This window comes from Miniopterus natalensis, chromosome 19 (assembly GCF_054644295.1).
Source record: "Miniopterus natalensis isolate mMinNat1 chromosome 19, mMinNat1.hap1, whole genome shotgun sequence".
In the NCBI taxonomy this organism is placed as follows: domain Eukaryota; kingdom Metazoa; phylum Chordata; class Mammalia; order Chiroptera; family Miniopteridae; genus Miniopterus; species Miniopterus natalensis.
In genome coordinates this window covers 16869364-16885166 of record NC_142099.1, presented here as the reverse complement: position 1 = coordinate 16885166, position 15803 = coordinate 16869364, and the positions used below count along the sequence as shown (strand labels likewise).

General features: G+C 37.0%; 1 protein-coding gene across 6 annotated transcripts in view; it reads left to right on the top strand.

The window, feature by feature from the left end:
* The window catches only part of RC3H1 (ring finger and CCCH-type domains 1), a 59913-nt gene extending 44786 nt beyond the window's left edge, over nucleotides 1–15127 (top strand). For 3 of the 6 annotated variants that reach the window (XM_087828113.1, XM_087828115.1, XM_087828112.1), the window contains 7 exons: nucleotides 185–340; nucleotides 3156–3369; nucleotides 3831–3921; nucleotides 4038–4170; nucleotides 5378–5554; nucleotides 6473–6588; nucleotides 7713–15127. In XM_087828113.1, the coding sequence (XP_087684239.1) occupies nucleotides 185–340; nucleotides 3156–3369; nucleotides 3831–3921; nucleotides 4038–4170; nucleotides 5378–5554; nucleotides 6473–6588; nucleotides 7713–7863 (1038 nt within the window). In that variant the 3' untranslated portion in view covers nucleotides 7864–15127. The remainder of the gene's footprint in view (nucleotides 1–184; nucleotides 341–3155; nucleotides 3370–3830; nucleotides 3922–4037; nucleotides 4171–5377; nucleotides 5555–6472; nucleotides 6589–7712) is intronic. The other 3 variants (XM_087828116.1, XM_087828114.1, XM_087828117.1) reach the window with 2 other exon arrangements.
* The last annotated feature ends 676 nt before the right edge of the window (nucleotides 15128–15803 follow it).

Genomic DNA, 15803 nt, shown 5'->3' with positions numbered 1-15803 from the left:
GACCTGCTAACAAAATGTAAAGTCTAAACATCATTCCTCACTTGTTTTATAATCTGCAAAAATCTGTTGTGATAAATAGCCATCATTATGTTGTTTCAGCATGATCTAAGAAATCCCTGCTTTTTCTGTGTTGTTACTCATAGACCCATTTCCTATATTTTCTTTCTTTTTTTCTTGTCTGTAGTTATTGGATGAACATGACTTGAAGGTAGCTGGGAAATACAAAGGAAATGACTATAGCCAGTACTCTCCCTGGTCATGTGACACCATCGGCTCCTACATTGGAACCAAAGATGCAAAACCCAAAGATGTTGTGGCAGCAGGGAGTGTGGAAATGATGGTATGTGTAATAACTAAGCCATAATTAGTACAAGCCAAGATAACAAAATAAATTACCCCCTATTACAGTATAGACACATAATTGAGCTTTGCTTAAGAGTTTCAGGCCATATTCTATATTATGCGATTGAATTATATTTAAACTATTTCTTTGTTTTTTTTCAGGTGTAAATAAAAATACTTTAATACTTATCTAGACAAAGAAGAACATTTATTATATTTCTACACAGCTAGCAGTTTAGAACCAAAATTAAATTATTTTGCATAATTAATCAAGATCATTGATTTCTTGTCCAAGTAAATTATAAGTCTTTTACAACTTTGAAGTTTAAACAACAAAGTTGAATCTAGTGAACAGTAGTAGTTTCTGAGTCAGAATTGTAGCTACTTAGCCTTAAGTGAGCTGTGGTATACTGAAATGTGCCACTTATGCTATTTTGTTTTTTAACAAAAAATAATGTAACACCAGTGTATCCAAGCTTAAAATATACCACTATTTTATCTTAATTGCTTCTTTATTTTTTAAAGAAATAAAACTTTACAAAAGTAGTTAAATCCTCCTTTATTTGCCTGGCGAATCTCATTTTCCCTTCCCTCCTTCCCTGGAGGTAGCCTCTACCCTAAATTATCATTTCATGTATAATTTTATACTTCCTAAACAATTTTGTTTTGCATGTTTATATACCTTGTATATTTTATATACTTTAGTTTGCATTTTCACTCAGCAGTGCTTTTGAGATGTATCCAAATTTATACCTATAGTTCAAGTTCATTCATTTTCATTGCTTTTATCCGATACCATTAGGCAACTGAAATCCTACAATAAATATATATGTGAATTATTTATTTTCCTGTTGGATATTTAGGCTATTTTCGATCTTTTACTATTATGTACTCTGCTACAATGAACATTTCTGTGTACGTCTCCTTGTGCACATGCATGAAAATTATGCTTAGAAGTGGTATTGCTGTGTTGAAAGGTATGCCTCGACTATTGTTAAACATTTGCCCTTATTAACTGTAACAGAGGTTTTCTAGGTTATTATATTGGCTTTCATAGACAAATACTTGTCAGTTGGTTAAAAGAAAACCAATTCTTGGTAATAGAAAAGGAAGACTTAGATGCTAATACTGCTATAAATGAATGAAGTGATATGTATAGCATAAATATAATTAGATGCCAGAGGGAGGGAGAGAGGAAAGGAGGGAGAGAAAGAGGGAGGCAGACAAATAGACAGAAAGGGGTATAGAGGAGGAAGAAGCAAAAATGAACTTTTTGTTTTTCTTTTTTTTTTTTTTAAAATATATCTTTATTGATTTCCGCGAGAGGAAAGGAGAGGGAGGGAGAGAGACAGAAACAGCAATAATGAGAGAGTCATTGATCGAGCCCACAACCCGGGCATGTGCCCTGACCGGGAATCGAACCCTGATAGCCTGGATCCTATGTCGACGCTCAACCGCTGAGCCATGCCCGGCCGGGCTAACTTTTTGTTTTTCTATGGTGGGATTAGGGACATGTTTTTAGGCCATAGAAAACAGCCTGTCTAAGAACAGGAATGAAATGAGGAGGTAGAGATAAACAGGAACCCTTGCTTTGTACCTGGCTTTTAGAAATGGTTATTATATTAAAGTAACAAATATTAGCAAAATAAAACTCATTTTTTAAAATATATGTTTTTATTGATTTCAGAGAGAGGAAAGGAGAGGGAGAGATAGAAACATCAGTGATGAGAGAGAATCATTGATTGGCTACTGCCTGCATGCCCCCTACTGGGGATGGAGCCCACAATGTGGGCATGTGCCCTGACCAGGAATCAAACCATGACCTTCAGGTTCATGGGTTGATGCTCAACCACTGAGCCATGCCAGCTGGGCAAAACTCATTTTCTTAAATCAGTAAATAATAAAAAGGTTTGCAAACCTAACCTGGATGTAATTGAAAATCTCCTAAATGGGTGAAAGAAGTCTAGCACAGTGTCTCTCAGATATGAATGTCCACATAAATTACCTACAAATCTGTTAAAATGCAGATTCAAGTTGAGTGAGATTGGGGTGGGACCTGAGAGTACTTTTCTAATGACTTCCCAAACAATGCTGTTGCTGCTGGTCTCCACACTATATACTTTGAGTAGCAAGGGTCTGACAATTAGATTTCTACTTCTGTTTATTTTGGTACTTATTTCTTTCTGACTGGAATCCCTCTGAAAAACCTGTGTTGGCACTTATATTTTTCAAACAGTGTGTTTCTAACTATTGAGTTTTGAAATTAACTGATTGGGTCATGATGAGCCTTTCTTTAAAGAAATGAATTAGAGCCCGGTCTGTGTCGCTGAGCATTGACCTATGAACCAGGAGGCCATGGTTCATTTCAGTTCCCAGGCAGGGCACATGCCTGGGTTGTGGGCTCGATCCCCAGCAGGGGGAGTACAGGAGGCAGCTGATCGATGATTCTCTCTCATCATTGATGTTTCTATCTTTCCCTCTCCCTTCCTCACACTGAAATGAATAAAAAAATATATTAAAAAAAGAAATGAATTAGAATAACAATATAAATACAAGAGTACATTTCATACAGTAAGGGTATTTGTCATGAAATTATATTTGAATGTATATATGGGCTGGGTCATGATATAAACTATATTTCTTACTGTGGAATGGTCAGAGGTTTAAAAAGTGATGTCTTATATGACAACCAAAGGCAACTAATGATTTTAGTCTTACCAGAACATTATACTCTTTTTCAACCTGGCTATAGAGCTAGAGGAAATTATATTAGAGACCTAACTGTGGGGTGGATTTCTCATTTTACTTATCAGAATGTGGAGAGTAAAGGAATGAGAGACCAGCGGTTGGATCATCAGAGAAGAACCACAGAAACCAGTGATGATGACCTCATCCCATTTGGAGACCGACCAACAGTATCTCGGTTTGGTGCCATCTCTCGAACTTCCAAAACAATATATCAGGGTGCTGGCCCAATGCAGGCTATGGCACCTCAGGGAGCTCCCACAAAATCTATTAACATTTCAGGTAAGAATCTCAGGGGTAAGCTCAACTAGAGGATTCATAGACATGACCCCCAGCACCCTCCCTACTACCCATTTACTGTCAGCACTTTTCCATCTTTCAAGACGGTCATCTTTAGACTTTTCCATGGAATTATTCCTGTAGAAAGGTAATTATAACACAGGCAATTCTAGGGGTACAAACTAAAATTAAATGTGTCTATATAAAGATTGCCTACTTTTTAATAGCTTTATTGCTTTTTATTAAAATAATACATCCTCATTTTTAAAAAAATTCAAACAAAAGAAAATCACAAAGACTGATGTTTCATCGGGGAGAAAAACACATCAGTGCCCGGTTACTATACTGGGAGACATCTTCCAGATAGCTGTGTACACACCACACCCGTGCCTTTTAGACCATGCTGCCCTAGGAGAGTCAAATCTGTGGATTGTGTTGCATTACAGTGAGTTACTCTCTTACAGATTACAGTCCATATGGAACCCACGGTGGCTGGGGAGGGTCTCCCTACTCACCTCATCAAAACATACCTTCTCAGGGACACTTCAGTGAGAGGTATGTCATTCTTTTTACTTTACAACCCTTTACAATTATTCAACTTCTCTTATTTTGTTTTTCTGGTATTTTTTTAAAAATAAAAATTTAATTCCATGCTTTTTTTCCCACCAAAGGGAGAGAATATCCATGTCAGAAGTGGGCAGTCATGGCAAAACCCTTCCATCTGCTGACAGGGAACAGCTACGACTAGAATTGCAGCAACTAAACCATCAGATTAGCCAACAGACCCAGCTCCGTGGACTAGAGGTACCAGCCTATTTTATTACAGTTTTTGAAGGGTGCTCAAAGAGATTTTGAAAGGAGGGTCTTTCGAGGTACTACTTTTTAAGAGTTATATAGGTGTCCATTCTTAAAAGAATTGAAGTACTTAGAGTTTAGTTCTAGGACGGTGCGAAACTTAGAATTTTATTACCTGAGAATAGAAGAGAGGTTATCTACATTTTCCCATTAGGTGTTTATCAACATGTGCTTTAGTTTAAAATTGGTTTTTAATGTCTCATATTTCTTTAACTTTTTTTTTTTTTTTTTAATATATCTTTATTGATTTCAGAGAGGAAAGGAGAGGGAGGGAGAGAGACAGAAACATCAATGATGAGAGAGTCATTGATCGAGCCCACAACCCGGGCATGTGCCCTGACCAGGAATCGAACCCCGATCTCCTGGATCCTAGGTCAATGCTCAACCGCTGAGCCACTCCCGGCCAGGCTTCTTTAACTTTTTAAAATTTGTCTTATATCCTTTAATTCCCAGCATTTATTTATACATCTTTAAAAAAATAGAAGCTTAGATCTTTGACTTTAAAAAATAGCCTCTGTATAAAAGTAGCACCTTCATTAATACAGTTCTTTTAGTTTATAGGTAATTATTACATGTTATTTAGTTTTTAAAATGTCCCTGACAAGTAGGTTAGGCAGATGTTGTTATTCCTCTCTTTTGGTTGAAGTTTATTAGTTTTATAGAGGTTGAAACATGAGCCCAGGTCTTCAAACTCCAAATTCAGTGTTACTGCTAATTTATGGTTTTGTTTTGGTTGAAATTTCTAGACTCATTTTCTGTCCCAAAAGAATATCAGCATCATTTGGCAGCTTGCCACGTATCTAACTCAACTGTGGTTAAAGGTCCTAGCCATTCATGAGGTTTCATTGAAATAAATTGTAGGATTTACTTCAGAGAAAAATTCAATAAATGAGGGGGAGAATGTACATTTAATGTTGACTTCTCTAAGAGCAACTTATGCCTAAGATCAAATTACTATTTACTAAATTTAAATCCCCTATTTTTTTCTTTTCAAATGGTACTCAGAGAAGGGGAGAGTACCTTACAGTTGCATCATTTTTATTGCAAATACCTGAGTGACAAGCTGCTTATGGCTATGGTCTGGAATCAGGCCTGGCCATTCTGTGCATGGTGTGAAATGTGTTGAGTTGTGTATGTGCTTGGCTTCATGCACTAGGCTGTTAGTAACAGGCTGGTGTTGCAGAGGGAGGCGAACAGCCTGGCAGGCCAGTCACAGCCACCACCACCACCACCACCTCCAAAATGGCCTGGAATGATCTCAAGTGAGCAGTTGAGCTTGGAACTGCACCAGGTGGAAAGGGAAATCGGGAAGAGAACCCGGGAACTGAGTATGGTGAGTGTTGTGGGAAAAGAGAGAGAAGGTGAAAGGAAAACTTGTATGTAGTTGTGTCACAGAACTCATGGCTCTAGAGTTCTAGAATCATCCAGAACTATAGAATCATCACCCCAAAGCACTCCAGTGACTAAGTCTCACGAACATGGGCATCCATCCTATTGTATCATTCCTCTCCTCATTCCCTTTTGATATGAGAGTGTTCTTTGTCTTAGGATTCTGCATTACAAAAATTTTTAAGGGAAACAAGGTAGTTAATTGAAAGTTATTACATTTCTGTTAAACATACTGATTAGGGAAGCGGTGGGGGTGTGGTGCTTATGATTTTGCCAATACCATCATGTTATATAAAGAAGTGTTACCAAATAGCATTCTAGTTTTCATAGCCCTTAAGTTATTGATGATTTGATGATTTGGCTTTTGTTGTAAGTTGCAGTCTACACATTTTTTCCTGTGGAACTGTATCCATGAATGTGCTTAGGGTTTGCTTCAGAGTGCACTAACATTCATTTCAGTAAGTTTTGAATCTTAAGGGACTGAACCATTCCCCCGGGTTGCATGTAACTGACTTTTTTGTTGTGTAGTTTTCGCATTTTTCTAAGCAAATAAATGGGGCAGTTTTTCTGCTTAATTAAGTAGATTATACATAGATATTATATTTGGCTTGCTTTCTCTTAAGTCCTCGTTTATGTTATTTCCACGTTAAGTTGAGGCAGTAACGTCCAGCTTGGATAGTGAGCGAGTGGCTTGTACTCGATTGTATTTTTGTGTATGTCTCTTTTAGCCTGCCTATTTCTCTAGTCATTTTATAAAACTAAATGATTTTTGGATCATCAGTTTGTATTATCTGTGTTTGGTCTCTCTCCCATTAGCCCCGTTAAATAGAAGCTAATTGAACTTTTTTCCTTCTTTTCAAAGGAGAACCAGTGCTCTCTTGATACAAAAAGCAAATTGAATACAAGTAAGCAAGCAGAAAATGGACAACCGGAGCCGCAAAGGAAGGTTCCATCTGAGGACCTTACATTGGCATTCAGGTAAAGAAAGGGACATTTTCGTAGGCGTGTATTACCCAGGCATGATAGAATTACCCTTAGAAATGTGATTTGATTTTTGAAATATCATTATTCTCTATACATTGAGAAAAGAATATTTTTACATAAATTTAGGAGTTTAAAATTTTATTTTAGAACAGATCCAAGATTGAATTATCTGTTAAGACCTAATGGAAATTTTCTGGTTACGTTTCCTTCTCCCCCCAGCCCCCCTTTTTTTAATTAGAGAAAGAGGAAGAGAGAGGGATAGAGAGAGAAACATTGATTGGCTGCCTCCTACACACCCCCTACTGGATAACAAGCCCAAAATCCGGGCATGTGCCTTGAACAGGAATCAATCTGGTGACCTCTTGGTTCATGGGTCAATGCTCAACCACTGAGCCACACTGGTTGGGCTTCCCCTTGTTTTTTAATTTATTTGAAACCAATGTTTACATTTCAATGTATACTTTTCCGGTCTTTTTAAAGTGTTTGAAAGGAATTTAGCCTATTTCAAAACCCACCCGTCACTCCATCCCCCTGGTTTTTAATTTGGCCTATCCCATATCATCTAATAATTCTTCTACAGGTCTGAAAGGATACCTGTCAGATATCATGAACCACCCTGCAGTAAATGATGTTGAAGTTAATTCTTTGTACATCTTTAAGTATTTCCTTCCCACATTTTGAGACTTTTGATACATAGTCCTGTGTTGCCTTCCTATTAATATATAACAATAACTGCTAATGCCCTATTGCTATTTAAATTCATGCATTATTTTTCTTAAAGGCCATATTGTGAATATTTAAAATTATGTGTTTTACAGTCTCTGTCAAAACTCTCATTTCTGCCATTGTAGTGAAAGCAGCCATAGACAACATGTAAACAAATGGGGAGGCTGTGTTCCAATAAAACTTTACGTACAAAAACTGGCAGCAACTAGTCTTAGTTTGCCAACCTCTTTGCCAAAGCATGGATATAGAGCTGTAAATTAAAGTATGAAAGCCACTTATACAATCTCCATACTGCTGAAAGAATAGCCCTGTTGATTTTATTCTACTAAATAATCATTTATCTCCTTTTTAAAAATTCTAACTCCTTTTTTTTTTTTTTTTTATGTTAACAGTGATGTACCGAATGGATCAGCCTTGACACAAGAGAATATCAGCCTCCTGTCCAACAAGACCAGCTCTCTGAACCTGTCAGAGGACCCTGAGGGAGGAGGAGACAACAACGATTCCCAGAGATCAGGAGTTACTCCCACTTCTGCTCCCTAAAAGCTGAGGAGTCGTACTTTTATCTTCTGCTCCAAATCAATTTGTGGGGCATAGGGGTAGAAGAACAGTAACCTCTTAACTTCTTCTCTGAGAGTGGTCAGAGAAGTCCAGGAAGAGCACCGGAGGCAATGTGCACAAACACCACTACTAAAAACAAACCCTGCACATAGATCACATTAATGCATTTTTTAATTTAAAAAAAAGAAAAAGAAAAAGGAAATTAGCAGTATCTGCAAGCAATTCAGATTAAATTTGTTTTTGTTCTGTGAATGAACTTTATTTTAATAACTTTGGACGCCTTGGATCCAGGGCTTTAAAAAAAAGAAGATATTATATATACACTCTGTTTGATTAATTGTATGATCTTAATGAAGTAGGTTTTTCTTGTATTTTGGTATTATTACATACCCAGTGTATAATTCCTTCTCCTCAGTCCTTTCCCACTCTCACAACCCCGTAAATTAAAACAGACAAAAAGCACCGGCTTTTCTGAGAATTGTATGGTGCTTAACAAACAAAAAGACAGTAACAGACCAGTTATTAGAAAATGTGCAGCAAACCAAGGTTTCTGAGAGCTGTCATTTGGAAGCCATGATTACCCTTTCCTCTCTGGGTCACTATCTTCATGCGTTAGGTATGTTTTCCTATGTCATTTAAACTTTTTTTGTTGTTTAGGGGGGTTTTATTTCTTGTTTTTGTTTTTAACTTTTCAGAGATAATTGCCAGACAATAAAATTTTGAAGTCCTCAGGTCCATGTTATGGGTCCTTTTCATTCTCTTAATGTGATCAGAAAGCCGTGCCAGTGTCTTAGATTGTTGGTTGGATTTAAATGGATATTATTTTAAGAATGAACTGTAATTTATCAGCACTGGAAATACATCGTTAGTGTATGACCTACATTGAACTGATGGTTGGAAATTTGGATCAGTGCTTTTCCAAATTGAACTTTGAAATCAGAGAATGTTAAAAAAAACAAAACAGCACAATCAACCATGTTTTAAAACTGCAACACTTGATTTGAACTTAAAATGAACAGAGCCACATTATTTCACTGGATGCTTGTGTTTTACCCTTAAAACCCAAAAGTACAAAGTAAAATCCCTATATACTGGCGCTCCTGGCTTTCAGAGATTTTCCTGGATCCTGAGGGTAGTTTGTGAATTGACCAGTTGTGGCTGTTCAGAATCATTAGAACAAGTAGGCAGTAAGTACCTAGAAGTTAATTTCCATAGACTTGGCTTTATAATACTGAAAAGATTCTTCATGAAAACATTGAAAAGAAAAAAGAAAAATTTTGATTGTTTAGTTCTGCTGCACATATTCTGATGGCCCATGTCTGTACTGAACTAAGACCCTATAAAACATGTTGGGTGTGGATTATTGGGTATAGTCGCCCTCCCCATCCCTCTGTTTGCCTGTTTTGTAAAATTTCCCTTTCTGGATTATACTTCTAAAACAGAAAGCACTGGTTATGTAATAAGTTACTGCATTGCTTTGGTTGGGTAAAAGCAAGAGTCTGTATTTTTCTTGTTTCTTATTTTCTTAACCCAGAACTCCTGCTGAGGTCATAACAGCCTCAGTCTAAGCTCTGTGTCCATCATACTGTTAAGTGAATCAGATTGGGGGAGGGGGGAGGGTAATACAGTCCTGCAGTTGCCTACCAGTAGGAGAGTCCAAACAGAACACTCTTTTGAGTAGCGATTATTTAATTTGCCCAGTCAAGGCACCGTGTTTATATACTATTTCACATTGAATTTGATTATGCCCTACAGACCTGGCTGGTCAAGGATTTGATATACACATATTGGCTTGGGATTCGAGCTTTCTTTTTTATTTAAATAAAAATTTATATATATTATATATATACATATATACATAGCTATATCTGTATATATATTGGGTATGTTTTAAGGATTATTTCGCATGAGCGCAGCTGTTGCGATAAAATGACTGATTGGGAGGTAGAAGCACTGAATGAAGATAAGGCATTTTTTTTCCATTTGAAGTCCATATTTTTCTGTTTTGTTAATATACTTGCTTTTGTGCTTTTTTGGTTTTGCTTAAAACCCTCTTATATTTACTCTAAGTTTTGGGGGAGAAGGAGAGAAACTTTGTGTGTCTGACAGAGTAAGAGTTTTCATTTCTCTGTATAACCGTAAAAGGCAACGTTCTTGGCCTGCAACCTTCTGTAGGCAGAGTTGGGCAGATCTTACTTCTCCTTTGGACATGTTAGGTGATTCCTAAATTTTAGAAGCAGTTGGTTCAATTTGGAGCTCAAAATGATTCTGGTATTAGAAGGAAACTTAGGGATACTGATTTTGTTAAAGTTCAGAATAAAAGTAAAATTCCATTGGGTCTATATTGTAGCCCTAATAACTTCTGTTACTCTTGTGCCCTTCAAATGCACTCTTTCTTGCTTTCACCATTTTGATTTTCAAAACTACTCAGGAACAGGGATTAATTTATATAGTGTTCCTTTTCTGAATAAAACCAGGAAAGCCACTGTTTTGAATTGATTTAAAATAGTTTCTTTTACTTTTTTAGTTATTTTTATTTGGAGGGTAGGGAGATCTCTGAAATTGTAGCCTTAATTCTCGCTGTACCTCTCTAAGGCCCCATGCTTTTAAGGAAAGCTGGCTGTGTGGAAAGGCAGGGGAATAGGGTACTGTCCATGTGCCCGTAACCTGCCCACCTTAAATAGGTCATTCTGCCTTCCTTCTTGGGTACTCTTACAACTTTCCTAGTGCTCACAAGCAGTTTTAGGATAAAGTCTCCGAAGTTTGGGGTTCTTTTTCCCTTTTCCATTTTTCTGTGATATATGTTATGATACGATGAGCCTCTAAGAGGAAGTGGCCTGTTTTGGCAAAAGTACTTAACTCTTTAACTGCCTTTTTTGTCAAAAATCTGTGAAAGGCATTGATTTTTCTAGCTTTTAAATTTTATGCCATTAAAAACAGTTAAGAGGGTAAACCGGTCATATGGGAAATACGGAAATACAGTTTTTATGCTTTCTACTTATTAAAATATTAATTTCTCTTTAAGGTGACTATTTGCTTTCACCGAATTCAAAAGCAAGACTCGGTCGGACATCTCAGATGAACATGAACAATTCTGAGAGGGCCAGGGTGGGAATAATCACATGTTCACTCTTGTTTAGGTAAAACCAGGATTTTATTATAGCTGGAATATAAAAGTACTATGACATATTTGTTCACGGGGTCTCTGGCACAGTGTAGAAGAACTGACAATAAGATGTCTAGACTCTGTTTCTTACATGTAGTTCTTTTGCCTTACTGATAGATACTGTTACAAGGTAAGTCCAGTAGCTGCCCTATTTTCTTGTCTTGGCTAATTTACAGAAGCTAACTTGACCAAAGAGCCATTCCTTATTACTTTTCTAATAAAAAATTAGTTATAGCATAGGTTTATACTAATATTACTCAAATGATAAGACACTATTTCTAATGCCAGCTACAAATATTCAACTACTCAGAATGTATACAACTTACCTGGTACAGCATTAATGTGGCTGAGTCCCTTCCTCATCCGTTTCCCTTGCCTTCTCACTGTTCATGTATTTCTTCTTTTGCCTAAAAGACACAAAATTGGTATGATTCTCATTTGCTACCTAGAAAGTTACACTTTGTATAACTTCATCAGACTTTCCATAGGTCTTCAGGGTTGGAGCTCAAAGTTGTTTTTCTCTCTCTCCCTTTTTTTTGTTTCCTGGCCCTTTTCTATCTTGCAAATTGCCCTTGATTTACCCACTGCCCTCCCCAATCTGCAACAGTGACAGTTTGCTGCCTCAAAACAGAGCATTCAAATGAATTCGCTTAGCCAATAACTTCTGTGAAGTTGCCTTTTCTAATGGTGTTATTACTCAGTGATGCACAAATGTGGTATTTGCCCTACTGGTAGGCAAACAAAGGTCTGGTTCAGAATGGTAACCTGCTGTTTTTTTCTTTTTTCTTTTTTAAAGGAGAGCCAAAGACTTGTGCTTTACTCTGTTTTGGTTTGGGGGAAGTAGCCATTTTGATTGTGAAACCTTTCAGTATTTGTGAGTTGATTGTACTGTGTAAGTAGACTTATCTAAGTTAACTGATAAAGTTAGCTGGCCTTATAAAATGTAAAAGTAATGAAAATTCATCAGTTTCTCTTTCATCAGGGAATATCATCTTGTACAATATTATGTATAAGCGGTCTCTTTCTCCCTTTTTTGAGACTGTCTTGTCATGATAGCATCTTGTGTGTTTTTGTTTTTTTACTTGTGCCTAAAGAACAGTTTCCTATCACTATGGTCAAGTCATGGGACTGGTGAGAAATAGTTAACTACAGGCTGTGTATGTCAGATTTTATTCAGATTAAGAGAAAAATAGGTTCTTTTCACTAAAGGGTATTTGGTTGCTATTACGTGTATACAAATGAAGATTGGTGGAGGTCTTACCATCTTTCTTCCACTTTCTTTTTGCTCTTTTTTAAGAATTGAGTAAAGGTTTCATATATAAAAATCTATCTGTAAAAAGCAGCTGTAATGCTTTATATTTTATTAAAAGGAAAGGCCCCGTTACTTTTTAGGAGAAATTAATAACCTGCCTGGAAATTAACTGCAGTGTTTGCTTAGATTTTTACCTTAAAAGAGTCCAGTTCTATTTTTTATTTGGTATAGTGTTCTCTTCCTGAAAAATCTGCCTGTCCTTGTAGATAAAAATTAGAGCTCTAAACAGTCACTTTCAACATTAGGGATTGGACAAGCAAGCAGTCTGCTACTGTTGTCGTTTTATCCAGGTGCCTGTTTGCCAGCCCACAGTCTCTCTACCTTGGACAGCTGTGATTTTTATATTTATTTGTTGCTTTAGCTCAGCTTTATGAAATTTTCCTGCTGAAATGACTTATTGGGAGTTGTAGGTGGGTTGCAGTTAATATTTTTTTTAACTCTTCAACTTTTCTGAGCCACTTGAAAAAGAAAGCCGTTTTTGTCAAAAGGTACTGTTAATTATAGTAAATACCAACTTAAGATTTGTTTTTTAAGATTTCTTTGCTAAAGATATTTCACATGTAATAGAGTCTAATTGATAAGTAATCTAGCCTGTAATGTTAAGAATAGGAAACTGCCACCACCAGGAGGAAGGAACCCCTTCTAATAACTGTTCCCAGTAGGTGGATTTTCAATACTGCACTGAACCAAGTGGGTAAAGGGAATTTTGAAATCCTACTGTGATATAGGGACTTACCCACCACTGGAATCTTTGTTTTCAGAGCCTCTGAACTTTCAGCCGAACACTGAATCTCCCCTAAACTTTATTCCTGAGCAAAAACATCCCTAGAGTAAAACCTTTATTTTCACAAGAAAATAGGCACAATAACCCAAGAGAGAGAACTTAAACCTCAAGACAATATTGTGTCCAAAAATGTATATTTAGAAAAACAAAATCCTGTGGAGTTTAGTATATTATATACTACATAAGGTGAGTTATTTTCTTGTATTGAGGTCTCACTGTTTCTGGTTGGTTAGGGTTTTTGTTTTGTTTTGTTTTGCTTTGTTTTGTTTTTAACTCTAAGTAGACAGAGCTCACAAGTCTTTGGCATCCATTCTAGATTGTACACTCCAGAGAGTCATCTTATAACTGGAAACTGTCAGGTAGCCCCTACCCCACCCCAGCTGGTACATGAAAGAGTCAAGAAAAGGGTGGAAACAAACTGTTGGGTGGATAATTGGTTGTCTGGTGGTGGTTTTGTTTTGCCTGATTTAAAAAAATCATTTATTAGTATAATATCTGAACCACCCTGTAAAATATTCCTCTAATTTGAAGGCAATTTAAGCTTTTGTTATTTTCACATCCTCTGTTCAACTCATACACTGCCCTGAGAACTGCTTGTTTCAGGTGTATTGGCTGAGTTTTCATTGTCTCCTGTCCCCTTCTCTTCCCACCTTCTGGGAATGAAAGGAACTTGACGGGGGGAAAAACTTCTCTTCTTCATTTTATTCATTGGACCTCATTACCTTACTTTATGATGAATCTATGACTTTTTGGGACAAGAACAGTGGAAAAGTGGATTAAGATAATGAAGAAAATCTCTCACCCACTTAAACATTTTCCAGTTGTGAGATTCCTCTTGGGTGTGGTCTCTTCCTTGTCACCCCCGCTGCCCTTTTCCCCTGACTATGGTCAATTTGGTCTTTAGGCTCATACCAGTCTCCCCGAGACATTCTGCAGTCATTATCACCTTTTTGGGTGGATTTTATTTTGTTTTACTTTGTGTTTTTTTTTAAAAAAAATAACTTTTTAACATTGATGCATACTTGCTTGGGATAGAGCTTGTGTAATTTACCAATCGTATTGATTGTATGTGACTGTGCCCTGCAGAGGTATATTTAACAAGACAAAATAATCTAGGTTAATAAAGGAGCCCATGAGATTTGAGTCAGATTATGAATGATTTCATGAAATCACAGTTTTGCATAGTGAAATTTAAATGTCCTATTGTTAAAAATCAGTGCTAGACTAAATACTTTTTAATAAATTTTCCTGTATTCCTATTTTTTCCTTGCCTCAGCTCCATGTTCTTTCTTGCCTGCCTCCACCACCTGTTCAAAAATAAAAATATTGAGCCTTAAAGTGAGAGCTGATTTTTAAATTCCTGAAGTTTGTGAAATTTTACGTTTTCCAAGTGTTTTCAACTTAAAGAAAGTGAAGACAGACAGTGGGTTGGAATCTCACAAGGTGTGAATAACTCCCTAGCATTTCCAAATGGAAATCTTACTCGAAGACTTTGTTTCCTGGAAGCTCTTTTGGAATAAGGAAAAGAACCCCGTCTGAAATGGACCATTTTCCTCTCTTTAAATCTGTTTAGAGTTCCAATTTTTAAAACAGCCTTCAAATCAAGTGAGGTCGAAAAACAAATAGTAGGAAGATGTTTGGGGCAGCAGAACTTGGGTCTGAGTAAGGACGTGGCCTGCTTGTTGCAGGTTTTGAGAGGATTGGGGCCATCTGTTTCAATTTCGTATTATTTGTGTGCATGTTTTTATATCTAAGATGCCACATTTTGTTAAAATGCTGTCTCCTTTCTTTATTACCTTGGAAACTGACTCAACCTCATGTTGCTCCTAATTAGTGTTTAGGGCTCCCATGAGTTGCAGATAAAAGGGTTCTTTTAACAAGTAGAAGGAGGTGATTCACCTTTTGGTTTGTAAATAAATGAAAGTGTCTACAAGGTCTTTATCTGCTTTCTGTCAGCATTTATATTAAATGATAAATTAATGAGTAGAGACTGTGTCATCTTTTCTGTGAGTGAGTCTGCGCCATCTCATTCTAACCGTGGGGTTAACTTCTTACACCTTTTTTTCTTTTTAGGTGAAAAATGGGAGTAGGTGATGCGCACAGGCAAACACATGCCTGTAGTAGCCCGTTTTGCAGAGAGCTCAGGTTTGGTCCAGCCTTAAATATGCTGCACACTAGGAATAAGGTGATGGCTCCGAGACCCTGGGGTCGGTGTCCACAAGACTTCATGACTCAGAGCCAAAGCCCTGGCTCTACGGCTTCTCTTAAGCCAAGACCTCTCTGTAGTTAAGCAGCATGAACCTGCTTTGGTACCTTCCTGATACAGTTTTGCTTTCTGTTCTTACTGACGTCTCCTAATGGTCCTGAAACACCCACCCATTAGTCATTCCTTGCAGTTAGAGGATAACTGAAGGCTTATTTTTTCTTAGAGATCACTGTAAATATAAGAAAAAAGGGAGGGGAGGGAACTAGTCTAGATTCAAAGAAACTTAAAAAGATGCAGAAGTCAAATGCAACATGTAGACTGGACTCTGATTCCAACAAACCAAATGTACAAAGGCATTTTTTATATGATTGGGGAAGGATGATTTGATTAAGTATTGAGTATTAGATAATATCAGGGACTGACATTTTTGTTCAATGTGGTGATAGCATGATTA